We start from the raw sequence: 17,355 nt of genomic DNA, 5'->3' as shown, positions 1-17,355 counted from the left end.
ATATTAAATTATAATTAATTAAATAATTATATTAAATCATTATTGAATATTATGCATATTGCTATATTAAATTATAATTAATTAAATTTGCTTACATAAAAAAAATTAATTTTTACATATTATAAAATAATTTTTGGTTGAGTTGTTTATTTTTATTTATAAAATTTAAAAATGCTAACCACATTATAAAACTAGCCGTTGCAAAATCAGCCGTTGAAAATTAGCCATTATTATGTTACCGTTATTATTAATAAATTAATATTTTATTACTCTATATATACTACTTACATACACTTCTATTCTTCTTCATCTTCTTTCAAGTTTACGAAAATATTATTTTTTGTTCAGAAAAATGGAACCAAACTAACTCAACTCTTTTTTCAATTACTTACAAATTATACTATTAATGATAATAATTATACTATGGGATTCTATTTAGCAGATGGTATTTATCCTGAATGAACCACATTTGTCAAATCAGCCTGAAAGCCACAAGGGAAAAAACGCAAGTTATTTGCATAATACCAAAAGGACAAAGAAAAAGCTTGCAAACATAATGAGAGCTTGTATTATATTGCATAATATGATTGTTGAGGAAGAAAGAGACGTTTATGCAAGAAATTTTGCTCAAAGACTTAGAATACGAAGATGTCAAAAATGGCTTATCACAACCCTCAACTGGGAGAGGAAGATTTTGTACTATACCATCAATTTCTCCAAAGAAATGCTAAACTTCAAAATAAGTAGCAGCATAAACAGTTGAAAGAGCAGTTGATTGAACACATATGACAATTTCACAATACTTGTCGTCAACTATAGAACTTAACTATATTTTTCTTTTTTTTTCTTTCAACGGTAGGATATGATTTTCATTAATGAAAATGGATGGTCCAAAATGGACTACAAGCAAGAGTAGAAAATGGATAGATCCACCAAAATTCTAATACATATCTTGTTGTAAGAAAAAGAAAAGGGAAAGTGAGACTTTCATATTCTTTGACATTTTTTCATAGCCCTCCGAGCTACTGCTAAAACCTCAGATAGGGGGATTTGACAGCCTTCAAAGATGAAAACGTTTTGGGCTTTTCAAATCTGTCAGGTAATGCTTGCTACAAGTTCTCTTCTTTCTTTAGTTGCTTCATTTTTTCTTAACTCATTTTTCAGTCTCATCCACCATTTCCAGGTTTCTTCTTGCTGGTCTGGTGTGGATAAATTTGCTGCTTGCCAAACATCCTTCAATTCTGTGCAGTACCAGAAGTAATGAAAGGTTGATTCCTCAACTTGGTTGCACCGCCAGCAGATTGAGTTTACTGATTGAATTCGGGATTGGATCTTCTGAAAAACAGGTAATTCCTCATGCATAATCTTCCAAAGGCAATTCTTAATTTTTGGATGAAAATTTATTTTTCATAAATTAGACCATAATACTTTATGTTGGCATTGTTCCGATAAGTATTCCAAAGGTGGGTGAAAAAACTGGAAGTTTATCCTATATGCCGAATTCATTGTGAAACTACCTCCTTTTTCTTTCATCCAGGTAACTCTATGATACGAAATAAAAGATAAACATAAAGACAAGAATTTAAACTGAATAAAAAAAAGATACATTGAAATTGAAAATAGAAATAAAAATGATAGATTGAAATTGAGTACAAAGAGAATCACTCTACTTTCTACTCAATTTCTTGATGCAACAAGAAAAGGACTCCTCAACCTAACTTGTCAATGCCATAGTTTGAGAATTGAATCGAAAAGACTCCTCAACCTTCTACCCAATTCCCCGATGCAACAAGAGAGAGACTCCTCAACCTCAATTGTCCACACCATGGTTTCATCACGAAACCAAAAAGGGGTTTTAAAACCTCTAAATCATTCTATTCTATGACTATAATAGCTAAGGAGGTATTTATAACCTCTTATTAGGTTAAAACAAAGAAAAATCCTAAAACCCATAAACATAAGGTCCAATCTAGCAATTAAATAAACAAAATCAAAATACATTAAATTAAAATATTCTAAAAATGTAAACTAATATCTTCTAAATAACACTTGAACTCTTCATATCACGAACATTTGAAGCACGTATCATTCTCCTCATTTTCAAAAAAGATTCGTCCTCAAATCTTGTAGGTGGAAAAAAATAATATATGAAAAGGTCAATAATTACAAGGAAGATATTTTTTTTGTTTTTTGCATTTTATGCTTTTTTTGTTTGTTTAAACAATATAAAGAAACACAAACGAAAACAAGAACACAAAAATTTTAAGAAAGACGCAACATACACTGGACTCTTTTTTTTTTATAAAAGAAGAACAAATATACATTAATAAGAATTAATCTAATACCTGAGCTCTGATACCAAATGATACGAAATAAAAGGATAAACAAGACAAGAATTGAAACTGAATAAAAAAGATACATTGAAATTGAAATAGAAACAAAAATGATAGATTGAAATTGAGTACGAAGAGAATCACTCTACTTTTACCCAATTTCTTGACGCAACAAGAAAGGGACTCCTCAACCTAACTTGTCAACGTCATAGTTTGGAATTGATTCGAAGGGACTCCTCAACCTTCTACTCAATTCCCCGATGCAACAAGAGAGGGACTCCTCAATCTCAATTGTCCACACCATGGTTTCATCACGAAACCAAAAAAAGGGGGTTTTCAACCTCTAAATCATTCTATGCTACGACTACCTTAATTTATGAGGTATTTATAATCACTTATTAGGTTAAAATATAGAAAACCTAAACCCACAAATGTAAGGCCCAATTTGGTAATTAAATAAATAAAATCAAAATACATAAAATTAAAACATTCTAAAAATATAAACTAATATCTTCTAAATAACACTTTAACTCTTCACATCACGAACATTTGAAACACGTATCATTCTCCTGCTCTTCAAAAAAGATTCGTCCTCGAATCTTATAGGTGGAAAAGATATAATATATGAAAAGGTCAATAATTACAAGGAAGATAATTTCTTTTTTTGTTTTTTTTCTTCCTTTTTTTGTTTTTTGCATTTTATGCTTTTTTTTATTTTTTTAAACAATATAATGAAACACAAACGAAAACAAGAACACAAGAATTTAAAGAAAGACGCAACATACACTGGACTCTTTTTCTTTTATAAAAGAAGAACAAATATAGATTAATAAGAATTAATCTAATACCTGAGCTCTGATACCAAATGATACGAAATAAAAGATAAATATAAAAACAAGAATTTAAACTGAATAAAAAAAGATACATTGAAATTGAAAATAGAAATAAAAATGATAAATTGAAATTGAGTACAAAGAGAATCACTCTACTTTCTACCCAATTTCTAGACGCAACAAGAAAGGGACTCATCAACCTAACTTGTCAACGCCATAGTTTGGGAATTGAATCGAAGGTACTCCTCAACCTTCTACCTAATTCTCCGATGTAACAAGAGAGGGACTTCTCAACCTCAATTGTCCACACCATAGTTTCATCACAAAACCAAAAAGGGGTTTTAAAACCTCTAAATCATTCTATTCTACGACTACAATAGTTAAGTTGGTATTTATAACCTCTTATTAGGTTAAAACAAAGAAAAACCCTAAAAACCCATAAACATAAGGCCCAATATAGTAATTAAATAAACAAAATCAAAATACATTAAATTAAAATATTCTAAAATAGTAAACTAATATCTTCTAAATAATACTTGAACTCTTCATATCACGAACATTTGAAGCACGTATCACTCTATCTTCGATTTCATGTCTCTGTGTGTTGAGGATTGTTGTAGCAATTTCTGGACTGAAGATTGATTGAATTAATGGTTGATTCCATGACCTGTTAGGTAGGATTAGGTTTGAGACTCTCTCTAGTCTTTCTTCTATATGTTGTGAGAGATTAGGAGTGATGGCTACATAGTTTTTGACCCACAAATCCTCCCTAATTCAAATAGATAGACCTCTGCCCACTTCTCAGAGAATTCCTTTCTCTAAAACTTTCCTTCCTTCCATTATACTACACCAACTCTAGGAGGGATTTGTACCTGTTTCTACTCTTAGAGAACCAGAATTTCGATAATACTTACTCTGATAAACTTTACTAATAAGAGCGTTTGGCCTGGTAAGTAGATGCTATCCTTGCTTTGTTAGCATTGCCATATTAAAGGTTTTAAGGTAGCGTTTGTTTTCGGAGACAGGACACAGAGACATGGACAGCACATCTTTATAAAGTGTTTGGAAGCAAAGGCATGGACATTGAACACATTGTCTCCGAGAGAGTTTTTTATAATTTTGTGTCCACTCTTTTATGAAGGACAATGATGGACACGGGATTTGGAAGAGGGACACGGACTTTTTTTTATGATTTTTTTCTTTTTATTCATAGATATTTTTTATTATTCCACTGTTACCCCTTCTTATTTTTCCTAATTTGCGTTGTTCTTTATCTCTATGTTTTCCTTTTTTTTTCAGGTACTCTTTTCTTTTTATTAAAATTTTTCTCCCTTCAAACAATTTTTTTCAAGTTCTAATCTCATTTTCTATTAAATTAGTTTGTACTTGATGCAGAAAATTTGGAATCATATGGCTATTTTAGTCATTTCATATAATATTTTAGTTTTATCCATGTGTATCCAAACATAATACTGGACATTACATTAGTGTCTTGTACATGTATCCAAACACAATACACAAACAATAATTTTTAATGTCTCCATCCTATTGTCTCTGTCTCAATGTCATGTTCTATTCTGTCTTTAAAAATAAATGCTACCTAAGGTCTGCAAGTAATTCTCCAACCAATCCAGTGCATTCTAAGTTCAAACTCCTTTTGGCCCCACCAAAATTGTAGGATGGCTCTTTGAATTTTTTCAAGGAGAGTTTCTGGTAGTTTGAAACAACTTAGGGTGTAAATAGAAATCGCCGTGGCCACAGCCTTAATTAACACTTCTCTGCCACTAGTAGATAAAAGAGCTCGTTTCCAATGATTCAATTTCTGAATCACCCTATCCTTAATGAAGTTGAAAGTAGCCTTCTTGAATCTCTGAATCACTGTTGGGAGGCCTAAATATTTGTTCTAATTTTCAATGTGTGGTACCAAACGAATTTGAGCTAGCTGGTTGCAGATGTGAACTGGGGTATTTTTGCTGAAAAAGACAGACAACTTATCTAGATTAATCTTTTACCCACTTATTTTCTCATAAACCTGTAAAATCCAAAGCAAGTTTTGGTATTTTTCCTCACTTGCTTTGTTGAAAAGTATTGAATCATCTGCGAAAAATAAATGGTTGATTCTAGGACACCTCTGATTGAGTTTCAACCCGGATATTTCCAGTCTATGTTCTCCTCTATGGAGCAGATGGGAGAGTCCCTCTACACAAAACAGGAATAGATAGGGGAATAGAGGGTCACCTTGTCGTAACCTTCTACATGGCTTGAAAAATCATGAGGTTGACCTTCCACAGTAACAGAATAGGAAACTGTTGTCATAAGTTCCTTTATCCAAACCATCCATTTTTCACAAAATCCCAATTTTTGCATTATATTCCACACAAAGCTCCATTCAACCCGATCATAAGCCTTGCTCATATCTAACTTCAATGTCATATCATAATCTCCATAATTCTTATTTTTCAAAAAATGCATATATTCATGAGCAATCAATATGTTATCACTAATCAACCTACCTTTGATGAAAATACTCTGAAAATCACTTATAATTCTGTTCATCACAATTTATAGTTTATGGACTAGAATTTTAGAAATTATTTTGTAAAAAACAGTATTTAAGCTTATAGGGCGGACGTGCTTCATGGATTTAGTATTCAGTACTTTTGGAATAAGACAGATGTGTGTGATTGAAGGCTTTAAGAATTTCACCTCCGGAAAAAAAACACTACCTGAACCACGTCACCTTTGATATTTTCCCAAAAAAATTGAAAAAATCTGGCTGTAAAACCATCTTCTTCCGGAGAGGAGAAGGGGTTGGTGGAATAAACTGCTGTTTTTATTTCTGCTTTAGTAACTGGCCGAATCAGGGACCTGTTTTTGGCTGCATTTATCTTGTTTGGTATACCTTGCAACTCGACTTCTGGGTTTTTTGGTTAGCTAGTAACAAAGAGATCTTCAAAGTATTTTTGCGCTACTACTACCATACTCTCCAGATCATTAGCAACTCCACCCTCTTCATCCTCCACTAACTTATTTTTCCTATTCCTGACTTGAAATTTGGAATAAAAATTTAGTGTTTTTGTCTCCCCAATTAAGCCACTGCACTCTCGATTTTTCTCTCCAATATCGTTCCTCCTGCTCCAATACCTCCTCTGGTTTCGCTTCTCATATTTGAATACTACTTCCATTCGCCTCAGAACTTTTATTGAATTCTTGAACAACCTGGTCCTTAAGGTGCTGAATATTGGTTTGTGAGTTAGAGGAAGAGGTTCTTTGCCATTCAACGATCTTATGCCTGCAATGTTTTAATTTTCCAACCAGCTTGTACATCGGTGAGCCTTGAATGTCGACCTTTCAAGACCTTTTGATCAGATTAATAACCTCTTCATTCTCACTCCAGCGTTCTTGAAACCTGAAACGACGTTTCTCCCTCCTTTTCTCCATCCCCGAACTGAGAAGTAACGGTCTATGATCAGAACCTGTGTCCTCTAGATGCTTTACAACAGCCGCTGAAAATTCAGTTCGCCAGCTATTTGTAACTAAGACTCTGTCCAACCTTTCTCTAATAAAGTTCCTTTCGAATTGTCTATTACTTCATGTGAATTTATCACCCTCCTATGTCTACTAACCTCCCGAAATTTATAAAATCATTGAACTGCTGGATGGAAGTTGCAATCTTAATTCAACCACCTTCTTTTTCATGATTGGAACGGATTACATTATAATCACCCATTACTATAATATTTTCACCCCCTCTCTCGAGAACTTCAAGAACTTTATTAAATTGTCTCGCCCTTATACCTTCTTCAGTGTGCAAGTAGACACCCATCACCTCCCATTTCATTTTTTCTTGTCTGTCCTTCATTTTGAAGTAAATATAGAAGGAATCGTGCTCCACAATTTGCATTATAATCTCTTCTTTCCACACAATTACTATTCCTCCTGCCATACCGATTAGGTCAACTGTAAACATAGAATTGAAACCACACCTCCGCAACACACCTTCCACAGTTGAGGAGTTATTCTTTGTTTCACATAGGAATAAAACCTCGGGGGAAATGGATTTTGTTAATCCCTTTTATGTTGTGAACTGTCAGGAATTTTTCCAAACCCCGACAATTCTACATCATCATCTTCATCCCTCCTTTGGTGCCGATTGTTGGGTGGCACCCTCTCCCTTATTCACTTATCCCACATAATCTTGGCATTGCTTCTTTTCAATAGAGCTTTCCCTTAAACTTCCAGACCTCCTTTTAACTCCTGTAATAGATTTGTGGGTATGAGTCTTTCTTGTCAACTACTTTAAATTCTGTTTCCTAACTCTCTGCTGTCCCTCTTCACCTTCTTTCGCACCAAATGTGAATAAATTTTCTTGTGTAGTAATCTAAATTATTGTTGTTGCATTTTTGATACTAGAGCTTCTTTCCTCCAATATCTCATTTCTTCACTGTGTCTCTCCCTTACTTCCTTCTTGTGCTAGCAGTTCGAATTGCTTTATACTTCTTTCTCGTGTCCTCTGCATTGTGAGTCTTGAACAAAAAGATTAGCAAAATTTTTTATTAAGCTCACCGGAGTTGGTTTCTTTTGTTTTTTCTCTCCCTCCCTCGTTATGTTGGGGCAGTTTGAATTTTTATTTTTCTTTATATTAAGTAATTTTATAAATTAATTTAATTTCAAATTATATATTGTTTATAAAAAAATACTAACTACATTATTTTAATTACTTTAATTAATTAATTAAGTGTAACTATAATAGGGACTAAAGTTAATTTTTTCTAATAAAAAAAAGATACTTTAAATTTTTATTTATTGTTTATTATGGAAAAATTGATATAGAGTTACTCTTTATAATATATGACGAAAAATATTATTTAAAAAATGACTGAAAAAAAAAAGAAAAAACACTTTAAGATAGCTTAATAGACCATAGAAATTATATGCGGAATAATGCCTTCATATTGATTAATTTTTGGTAGATTTCAAATCATCTGGGTGAGCTACTTGTTCATTTGAGGATAGGCATGCATCTCCATTTCTAATATAAATTTCATACTTACATCAGTGTTCTATTTAAAATACAAGTGTACCTCAGCCCCTCAGGTTAATTGTCTTCACAAGTTAGCATTATTAGATGTTAATTGAAAATTGATGACCTATAACTAGTTTTAAAATACAAAGAAATATAAGTTATTGGCTTGTGTATTTTGACATCATCACCAGCTTTGAATTTCACTTATGCGGTGCTAATATATCAAAAAGAGAAAATCTATTAGAGTATATTATTTTATTTATTTATTAAAGTTGAAAGTAAATTAGTGGAAGGAAGTTGTGCGTGTTATCTCATATTTAATTTTTATGGAGTCTCTAGTCTAGCTAGGGTATCTTGACTATCTTCTAGTCAATGTAAATCACAAGTATCTTATATTAGAAAATAGAAACAATTTTACTTGTACTAAAAGGTTAAAACATTCACATTATTTTAGCCAAAGTAATTACTTAAAATAAAAAAATTCATATGTTTTGGATTACATATAAAGGAAATTTTTTTGGTAAAAAGGTAAAATTTAATGAAAAATGAAGTTTATAACTGAAATTCTAAAAGAGTGTATATTGTGTATGCTGTTTTTATTTTTATTTTTTTTATTACAAAGTGAACAATCTGAAATTTTTATTTGTCATAAAATTACTCATTTTAAAAATTTAAGTTAATAAAAAAAGATAATATTAATAGATATATCTCTAACATTATTAAAATAATAATCTTCTGAATAGCATAACCATAACTTTAATTAGTTGAGAGAAAAAAAAGAAAAAAGCAAAATAGTTGGGCAATAACTACCTCATGTAATTGGTTAATGGTTTCTTTCATTATTACTATGATTTTTCTTTTGACATGTGGTTATGGTTTACAATAAAGAATAAATGTCATTTTACTATTCTCAAAATGTTTTTAAGCGAACAATGTGCATCACATACAATAACTTTAAAAAGTACATAATTATGGATGCTTTAAAAAAATAAAAATAAAATAAAAAGAGCAGATAGAAGACACTTGATCGAGGAGCTAGTTTTATTTTTAAAAGTATGAAACTTTTATTAAATAGCTTTTCCCTTTAATTTTTCCTGATTAGTACATGCATGATTAAAAGAAATATTGTTTTCAAAATATGAAAATAATAAAGATTATTTTGCCCGTCCTTATATCAAACTATAATTCATTATCATTTATATGCTTCATTGATATAATAAAATAATTAATTAATTTAAATGTGAATAAAGCTATTGCTTTCTGTTTTGAAGAGAACATTATTTTATAAGATTCTTATCCACATTTTTATTATTCTTTAACTTTATACAAACTCACCAGATATTATGATGTTTATTGTATTAATTAATCTTTATTAAGTTATTAATTAGAATTAGATTGGCATGTATTGTTTCATGATTTAAAAAGAGACAGAATATTAAAAATACTTGGCTCATCCTGAAAGAATGATCTCATCTTGTTTATTAATTGTTTTATTGCCGGATGTCATGGATGACATAACAAAATTCCAAATTAAATAATGGATATATAAGTTCTTATTATCAGGTTCAGTTTATTTTAGTTATGAGGTCAGAAGATTGCAAATCTAAAACTTTGGGTTGCTCAAGTATTGTTGAAAGTTTAAATCTCATTTCATGTATTCAGTAATTTATTGATAAATAATGGACTCTTGTATAAAATTTATATCTATCATGAATTAATTTTTGAGTTATCAAATATTCAAATTGGAAAACACATTAAGAACAAAAAATATTAATAATTAGTGAAAAAATAATTTAAAAAAAATATGTGAGTTATTTAATTTTTATGTAAAGTAGAATATATATTTTTTTTTAAACAGAAGAAAAAATTTTATTCATCACAATGAAACAATGTTAAACGGTGCTTATAAATACTAAAAATAACTTTGATTTAAAAAATAAAATGAGATATGTTTTATGTTGAATTATTATAAATTAAGAGTGAACTAACATTCAATTACAATGAATCTGAATATGAAAAAATAGAGACAAATTTTAGTCTTTATTATGTCTAAAGCTATACATAAAGTATTGCAATATTTTAAAATATTAATTCTTCTTCGTCTAAATCTAAAATCTTTGCTTATCTAAAAGTAGTTTTACAAACCAAAAGCTAATTTCATCATATTTTTTTCTCAAATATGATATATTGTTAGAATTAGTATTGGACTTAGTCCAACTTAAAAAATTATATTATAAATAAGAGTATGATGTAATAATATAAACATATATGATGTAATATTATAATTAGAAATTTTAGTTTCTTTCTAAGTCTTAATTCTAAAGATTTCTATTCTATTTTCTATAATTTTTTATCTAATTTTATCTATTCCTTGATATAAATTCATATCATATATCTATATCACCATACTCAAGTCACCTAAAAATAAAACACCAAAATAAATAAATAAATAAATAATAAGTAGAAAATATACTTTATTACGTATCAACTGTACCGAAGTGTGAACATACTAGATTCTCTGTATGTGAAGATTTCTCAAGTTTGCTGGCTGCTTTAACATTTGATTATGTTCACTAGATGACATAAATTTCAATTTCTTAACAAATTTTGTTTTTCCTGGTGAATACTACATTCCACCTCTTGGAACTGCTTCAAATTCTAAGCAACTTAATATATGCACATCGTCCTGAGCACTTCATAATTTTTTTGTTTTTAAAACAGTTCAATATGAACTCTATATGATTCTCTTGAAAATGGTTCCACAATCGATCAAAATGCTGCTTCGTCATGTTTTCTATATTTTATTTTTAACCAGAATTTTTTATACTCAACGAAATACGAATGCTTTTGTCCGAGAGTTACCCTATAATTTTTTAGATTATTATTAGAATAATTATTTAAATCAATTTAAAAAAATTTTAAAAGCAGATATTTTAATCCAAAAAAAATTAATATACAGATTGATTTTTAGCATTTTTTTTCTGTTAGATATAATAGTCTTTAGTCTATTTTTTAGAGTGACTCACTAAGAACAAAACAGTCCCTAGCAGAGAGAATAAAACAGTTCTTGGTAACTTTCTTCTTCCTCCTCTTTTCCGCCGCCATCACCGTCTCTTCACCTCAGAAATCATTCAGACCAAAAGCATTGGTCTTCCTAGCGACTACTGCAATAAAAACTATGTCTCCTCCATCTACTACCTGCCTGTTGTGGCTCCGCCCATTGCTCCTTAGCCAGCTTCACCTCCCGTGACACCTGCAACGCCCTTCCCTGCCCAGGATACAACAACAACACTTGCGGCCTTATACCAGATAACACCATCCCCCACACCGTCACCGGCAGCGAGTTCGTCGAAAACGTCATGTCTATACAATCCACTAATGACTTCAACCCAGAACAAAACATCACTGTTTCGCACTTCTTCTTTTCCTTCACTCTCACTTTCATCTTTAAATTGGATTATCTGTCATCCCTCTCTTCCTACTACAACTACCATCTGTTTTGGATTTTTCTGTTATAGTCGTTAACAGAAACAACACAACACCGTGTGCGAAGACGACAATATTATCATGTGTTTTTGGTTTGAATAATTTTTGAGCTGATGAGACGGTGATGGCGGCGGAGAAAAGGAGGAAGAAGAAAGCTACTAGAGACTGTTTTGTCCTCTTTGTCAGGAATTGTTTTGTCTTCCGTTAGTGAATCACATCGAAAAATGGACTAAGGGATATTATGTTTGACGAAAAAAAATGCTGAGAATTGATTGTGTGCACATTTTTTTACTTTTCTGGGTCAATTATTTTTCTTTTGGGTATTATGGGTCAAATATGCATGCATAGAACCATCGACACTTATTTAAGCGGACAAGTGAGTTGACCACTCGATCAACCCAAATTAGTTATAGGTCGAAAATCTTTGATTGACCAGAATTGTGTCTATTGTTTTGGTCCTTTTTTTTCTTTTTTTTTTGGTCCGATCCAGGCCCAAAACCAAGGAACGAGGGTCAAACGCAGGTCTGGACCCAGATTTCAAACTTCTTCCTTCTTCTCTAGGTAGTTGCGTGTGTGCTTCTCAACACTCTAAGCCTCTAACACCTCCGAACTTCCAAGAAGACTTTCATCCGCTGTGAACATGCCACCGTCGCCCGCATCACCCGCTAGGCCAATTCCTTCTCGTGCTCGCATGGCCGTCGCGACCGTCGTTGGTTCTGCAATTGTCGATCTTCCTTTGCTTTGCTTCTCAGGTTCCATTGCAGTTTCGGTGACACTTCTACACCGTCGTTCGCGTCGCCGTCCACCCTACCATTTGCCTAGATTCAACTGATTGTCCTCTGTTCCAATTGACTTTGCGCCGTCATTCTTAATAGATATGTTGTCCCCCCACCCCCAATGGGCCTGGTATCCGTTGCCACCTCCGGCCTCCACCAAAGATTGCATTGATACCGCGCCTTCAAGTTCACTACTTTGCTCCTCTGCTTCTGAGGATCGTCGTTGCTGCTTACTGGTTGCTCCTCGTTGTGCTTGTGTTCCTCAAAGCATCTCTGCTGCCGGTTGCATTGATTTCTCTTGCCATCGCAGATTATTACCCCTTTCATCGCTGATTTGCTGCACCAGAGTCCGTTGGCACGCCTCGCCGTTCGCTGTCGCTGTGGTCCACGACCGCTCTTGCTCTGTTGTGATACCGTGTCTCCGCACTTCTTCTCCCTGATTGAAGTACTGAGGCGAATCTTCTTGTCTTCTTCTGCTTCTCCATGCTACCGTCTCCTCCCTCTTTATGATTCTTGCTATTTCTCCTGATGGATGCCGGTTTCAATCATTGCTGAATTTTCTGCTAAGTTTGAGGGTGGCCACAAGGTGGGACAGTTGATTCCCTTTCCGAGGTGTCTATGTGAATTCTCCACCAGAGACTTCCTGCTTCATCTCTGTAATATCCATCAGAATCGGATCCACTTCCCCCAAGCTACCTTTTGATTTCAATATTTGGATTAAGGGTAAGCAATCTGATTCTATCAAAATATTGCTTAGTCCTAAATTACTTATTATGATAATTGAATTTCTTATAGAATTTGCTTCTACTGCTAGTGCTGAACATGAAGCAATTATCTTTGCTGCTCCCAACAGAAATTTTTCATCTGTGTCTCTGATCACAACCGCGGTTGCTGTCTCCCCTGTGCTTGCTCTAAATGATGCGTCAACATTAGCTTTTAACCAACCCTCTAACGGTGCTCTCCAGGTAATGTGTCCCACTCTTTCTCTGCTGATTTTGTGTTTGTTGATTATGTCTGATTGTATGGCTTTTCTGTATTCTTGTTCTCATGTTCTGGCTTTCATGATCATCAACTTAGGATTCACCTCATCTTTTCGGTATATTACTCTATTTCGTGTCTTCTAAACCTCTTAGCATAAGACTGCAACTCTGCTAATCATGATGTCTTGTTCTTTCTCTTCGATTTGCTTTATTTCAAAATATTTTCTAAGAACCAATTCCCAAAAAATGAGACTGTCTCTTTTGCTGGAATGCACTGATATCGCGCTCCAAACCAAGTAACTCTGGTCCACAGGCATAGTAGAAGGGCGTGCTCAGTAGTTTCCTCTTCTTCATGACAAATATGACATATTGGTGTGTTAGTTAACTTCCTTTTGTGTAAATTAGAATTTACTGGTACAACATTTTGAGAAACTTTTCACAAAAATATTTTAACTTTTTGTGGTACTTGTAACTCCCATATACTTTTCCATAACTCTCTCTAATCTGCTCCAGTTATTGAATTCAAAGACTTTTGTTGTTGTTTTCCTGCCGAAGCTTCCTTTCTTGCTATGTAACATCCCGATTTAATAGTGTACATCCCGTCCTATTTATAAGGCTAGTATAAGAAATCTTTTCTTTTTCTCAAGCTGACTAGTGTCTGAAAGATTTTTTGCATTATATGTTAGAGAAATTCTGCTTCAATCTTAGCTCTGTTTCACCCTTCTCTTCTAATTATTAGCTCAATAGCTCGCATACTCTCCTATTCGTGCTGCCCGTTTGGTCCTTTTTTTCGGACAAGCTATTGTTTCAGTCTTGACACATATCCAGCTCGTCCCGTTAAGATTAATGAATAGGCCCAGCCCATTTATGAGGACCAGCCAATTCAGCCCAATAAGGACTATTTTTTTTTTAAGAAAGAAAATTACGGGAAAAAAACGAAGACCAGAAAAAAAAAGTGTGTTACGAAGAAGATGAAGACGGAGAATTGAAGGTGGTAGATGTGAGTAATGGCACTGAAGCTGAGAGTGTTACCTTCAATTCAATTAAGCACTGCTCTCCCTACATTATCATTCTCACTCTCACAATCACGTTCACTTGGTTTTCGTGCATTGCGGTTACACCCAAACACCATAGCCACACCTTCATCACCAACGAGACTAATGATTCGTGCTGCTAGAACCGAGTCCAAAGCTGCAACCTTGGGCTCCAGAGCACCTCAATTTCAGGTTTAGGGGTTTTTTTCCCTCTTTCTTTTATTACTTTGAAAATGGAATATTTTCCTTAATTTAATTTTAATTGTTTGGATTGAATCAGCTTCCAGAGCCTCTTACTGGTAAAGTTTGGTCATTGGAGGATTTTGAAGCATATCCAGCTCTATTGGTACCATCCTCCACTTTTTTTTATTCTTTATTATCTTTCTGCTTATTTTTTTGTTCTGCTCCATTTTCCAAGCATGTTTTTTTTTCCATGTAAGAATTCATTGAAACAGATATTCTAGTCATGTGGAAATCTGTTCTTGGTAAACAGAGAACTCAGATGTGAGGGTGAGAGAGAAGTTACATGAGCAGAGTTTTTGAGAGCATTCAAAATGAGTTTCAATAATAGAGTGATGTACTCTGTCCTTATATACCACTTTCTATAAGCACAGAGCTAATTACTAACTAACATTTTACATTGGGACTTAGCTAACTAATTGCATTAGTAACTGATTCTAACTTTAGGTTCTAACTAACTTCGCGCGCCAATTGTATGGAGCTGAGCTATACACCACCAAGTCAGTAGCTTCCTTTTTGCTTAATACTAGGGTTCTTAGTGTGTGGATTAATATATGCTATTTAAGTTCTCTTATGCAATGTGCTAAAACATAGTGGCTAAGTTTTGTGAACTGTTCTAGAAGTTGTTCCTTTAATCTCTTTCTCCAGATGCTTATTCAGTGAACATGTGAAATTTCTATCTGTTCAGACTGTAATATGTAGTGACCCTTCTTTTTTCTTTTTCTTTTTTCCCTTACTTTCCTCTTTATGTGTTATGCAGGTTATGTTTATATGCAATCATTGTCCATTTGTTAAGCATCTGAAAAAGGATATTGTAAAGCTTACGAATTTCTATATGGAGGTAAGTAAATCGATTACCCAGGAAGAAATTTCTTACTTTCTTCAGTAGCAGGCTGGAATTGAATGAGCAAAAAAACATTTTAAGAATTTTATGTTCTCTTTCTACAGAGAGGACTTGCGGTGGTTGCCATTTCTTCGAATTCCGTAGCCACTCACCCCCAGGTTATTATAACTACATATTCTTTAATTGAGATATGAGCAAAGTATTGAATTATTTGTCAAACTTGGAGTTGTGCCTTACAGGATGGACCGAAATTCATGGCAGAAGAAGCTAAGTTGTTTAGCTATCCTTTTCCATACTTGTATGATGAGGTATGCTTCAGCACTTAAGTGGCCTTTTATTAAGTACCTACCTACGTGTACATGACCAATCGATTTGTTTGCCATAAATAGATATTGAATGCCATTATTTATTAATTATCCATATGTTCATTTGAAGACATGTTCTAAAGGTTGTGTTTCCAAATCATATTAGCGTTTTTTTATCATAAAATTGGAAGCTCTTTTCTACTAGCAATAACAGAATAACTCAATCAGGCCTGTATCATGACTGCAGATCATTCATTTTCTAATCAGTTAATTGGAACTTATTGAAAAACCGATGCTATCTTTTCTTTAATTTGGTAAAAATGTATATTTGATTTGAGTTTTTTCGGTTGCAGTCACAGGATGTTGCACGAGATTTTGGAGCAGTTTGTACACCTGAATTTCTCCTCTACAAAAAGGTAAATACAGCCAGCATTGTTCATTGTATTGCACATTGTTCAGCATTACTTTGATTTGGCTGCTAAGAAGCCCTGAATTGTTAATCAAACAATGATAGGATGGTCGGAGGCCGTTTGAGCTGGTTTATCATGGTCAGTTTGATGATTCACGACCAAGTAATAATGTACCAGTGACAGGAAGGTTAGCTTCACATTATTTATCATCGAGCAATTGTTTGAACTTCCCTAATCTCCCTATTGTATTAACCACCATTTTTTTTTCTGTATAAAGAGACTTGAGCTTAGCAATAGATCGCGTTTTGAGTGGCCAGCCAGTACCTTCAGAGCAAAAGCCTAGGTATTGTACATTACTCTCCTTCCAAGAGCTTCAGAATCTTCTGAGTTTTGGTCTCTGTTGTAATCAATAATCACATACTTACGGTTGTGAGTTTCTATTTGTATAAAGTGTTGGATGCAGCATAAAGTGGCACCCATAGAGGAAATCTTGATCTGTAAATTGTATTTATCTTGGATAAGATACTAGCCAGTGAGTTCAAGCTTTCATTTTGCATTTCTTTTTGGTATGTTTCCATTCAATGTCACTAACCATTGTGTACTCTTATACCAGTTTGTTCTTTCCTTTTCCATTCAGTCTATCAGGTAAGTGTGAGGTACAAGACGATGGAGTAACTTGTGGTTCTTCTATTTCCTCGATAAGTCAAGTTGTATAACACTATGTATGTACAAAGTGAGAAAGCATTCAGTCACATTAAGTTCGGGTATCTATGTTCTTTGCTTCTTATGTGGTAATATATAATATAGAAATTTGTTTAGCAAACCCTTTGGAAATACTATGTCATGGATAAGATTTTATATTATTTGTATCTCCTTTAAAATCAAATTATAGCGATTGTCTTCCCCTTTATCTAAAATAACTATCCATTCGAATTAGTTGATGTATTAAAAATTCAATGTATTTAAATACAAATAAACTATGCTTCTGGAGTTGCAAAGTGTGAAGAAATAGAATCTAGTTCTTTCCATGCAAATAGTCTGCGTTTCGATGGTAATTTAATTTAAATGCTTTGAGTCATGTAACTCAA

At 33.1% G+C, this 17,355-nt stretch overlaps 1 protein-coding gene across 2 annotated transcripts; it reads left to right on the top strand.

Annotated features, from left to right (window-relative positions):
• Positions 1-14,377: 14,377 nt before the first annotated feature.
• On the top strand, positions 14,378-17,153 carry LOC107460628 (uncharacterized). 2 transcript variants are annotated; one of them, XM_016079020.3, is made up of 10 exons: positions 14,378-14,660; positions 14,749-14,814; positions 15,469-15,549; positions 15,657-15,710; positions 15,792-15,860; positions 16,211-16,273; positions 16,372-16,454; positions 16,545-16,610; positions 16,719-16,799; positions 16,905-17,153. In XM_016079020.3, exons 1-9 carry the CDS (start codon positions 14,442-14,444, stop codon positions 16,747-16,749), a joined length of 732 nt encoding a protein of 243 aa, XP_015934506.1. In that variant the 5' UTR covers positions 14,378-14,441; the 3' UTR covers positions 16,750-16,799; positions 16,905-17,153. The 2 variants fall into 2 exon arrangements, with proteins under 2 accessions (XP_015934506.1, XP_015934505.1); XM_016079019.3 differs by having other exon boundaries at positions 16,881-17,153.
• The last annotated feature ends 202 nt before the right edge of the window (positions 17,154-17,355 follow it).

This window comes from Arachis duranensis, chromosome 8, assembly GCF_000817695.3.
Source record: "Arachis duranensis cultivar V14167 chromosome 8, aradu.V14167.gnm2.J7QH, whole genome shotgun sequence".
Lineage (NCBI taxonomy): Eukaryota > Viridiplantae > Streptophyta > Magnoliopsida > Fabales > Fabaceae > Arachis > Arachis duranensis.
This window is presented reverse-complemented; position numbering and strand designations above follow the sequence as displayed.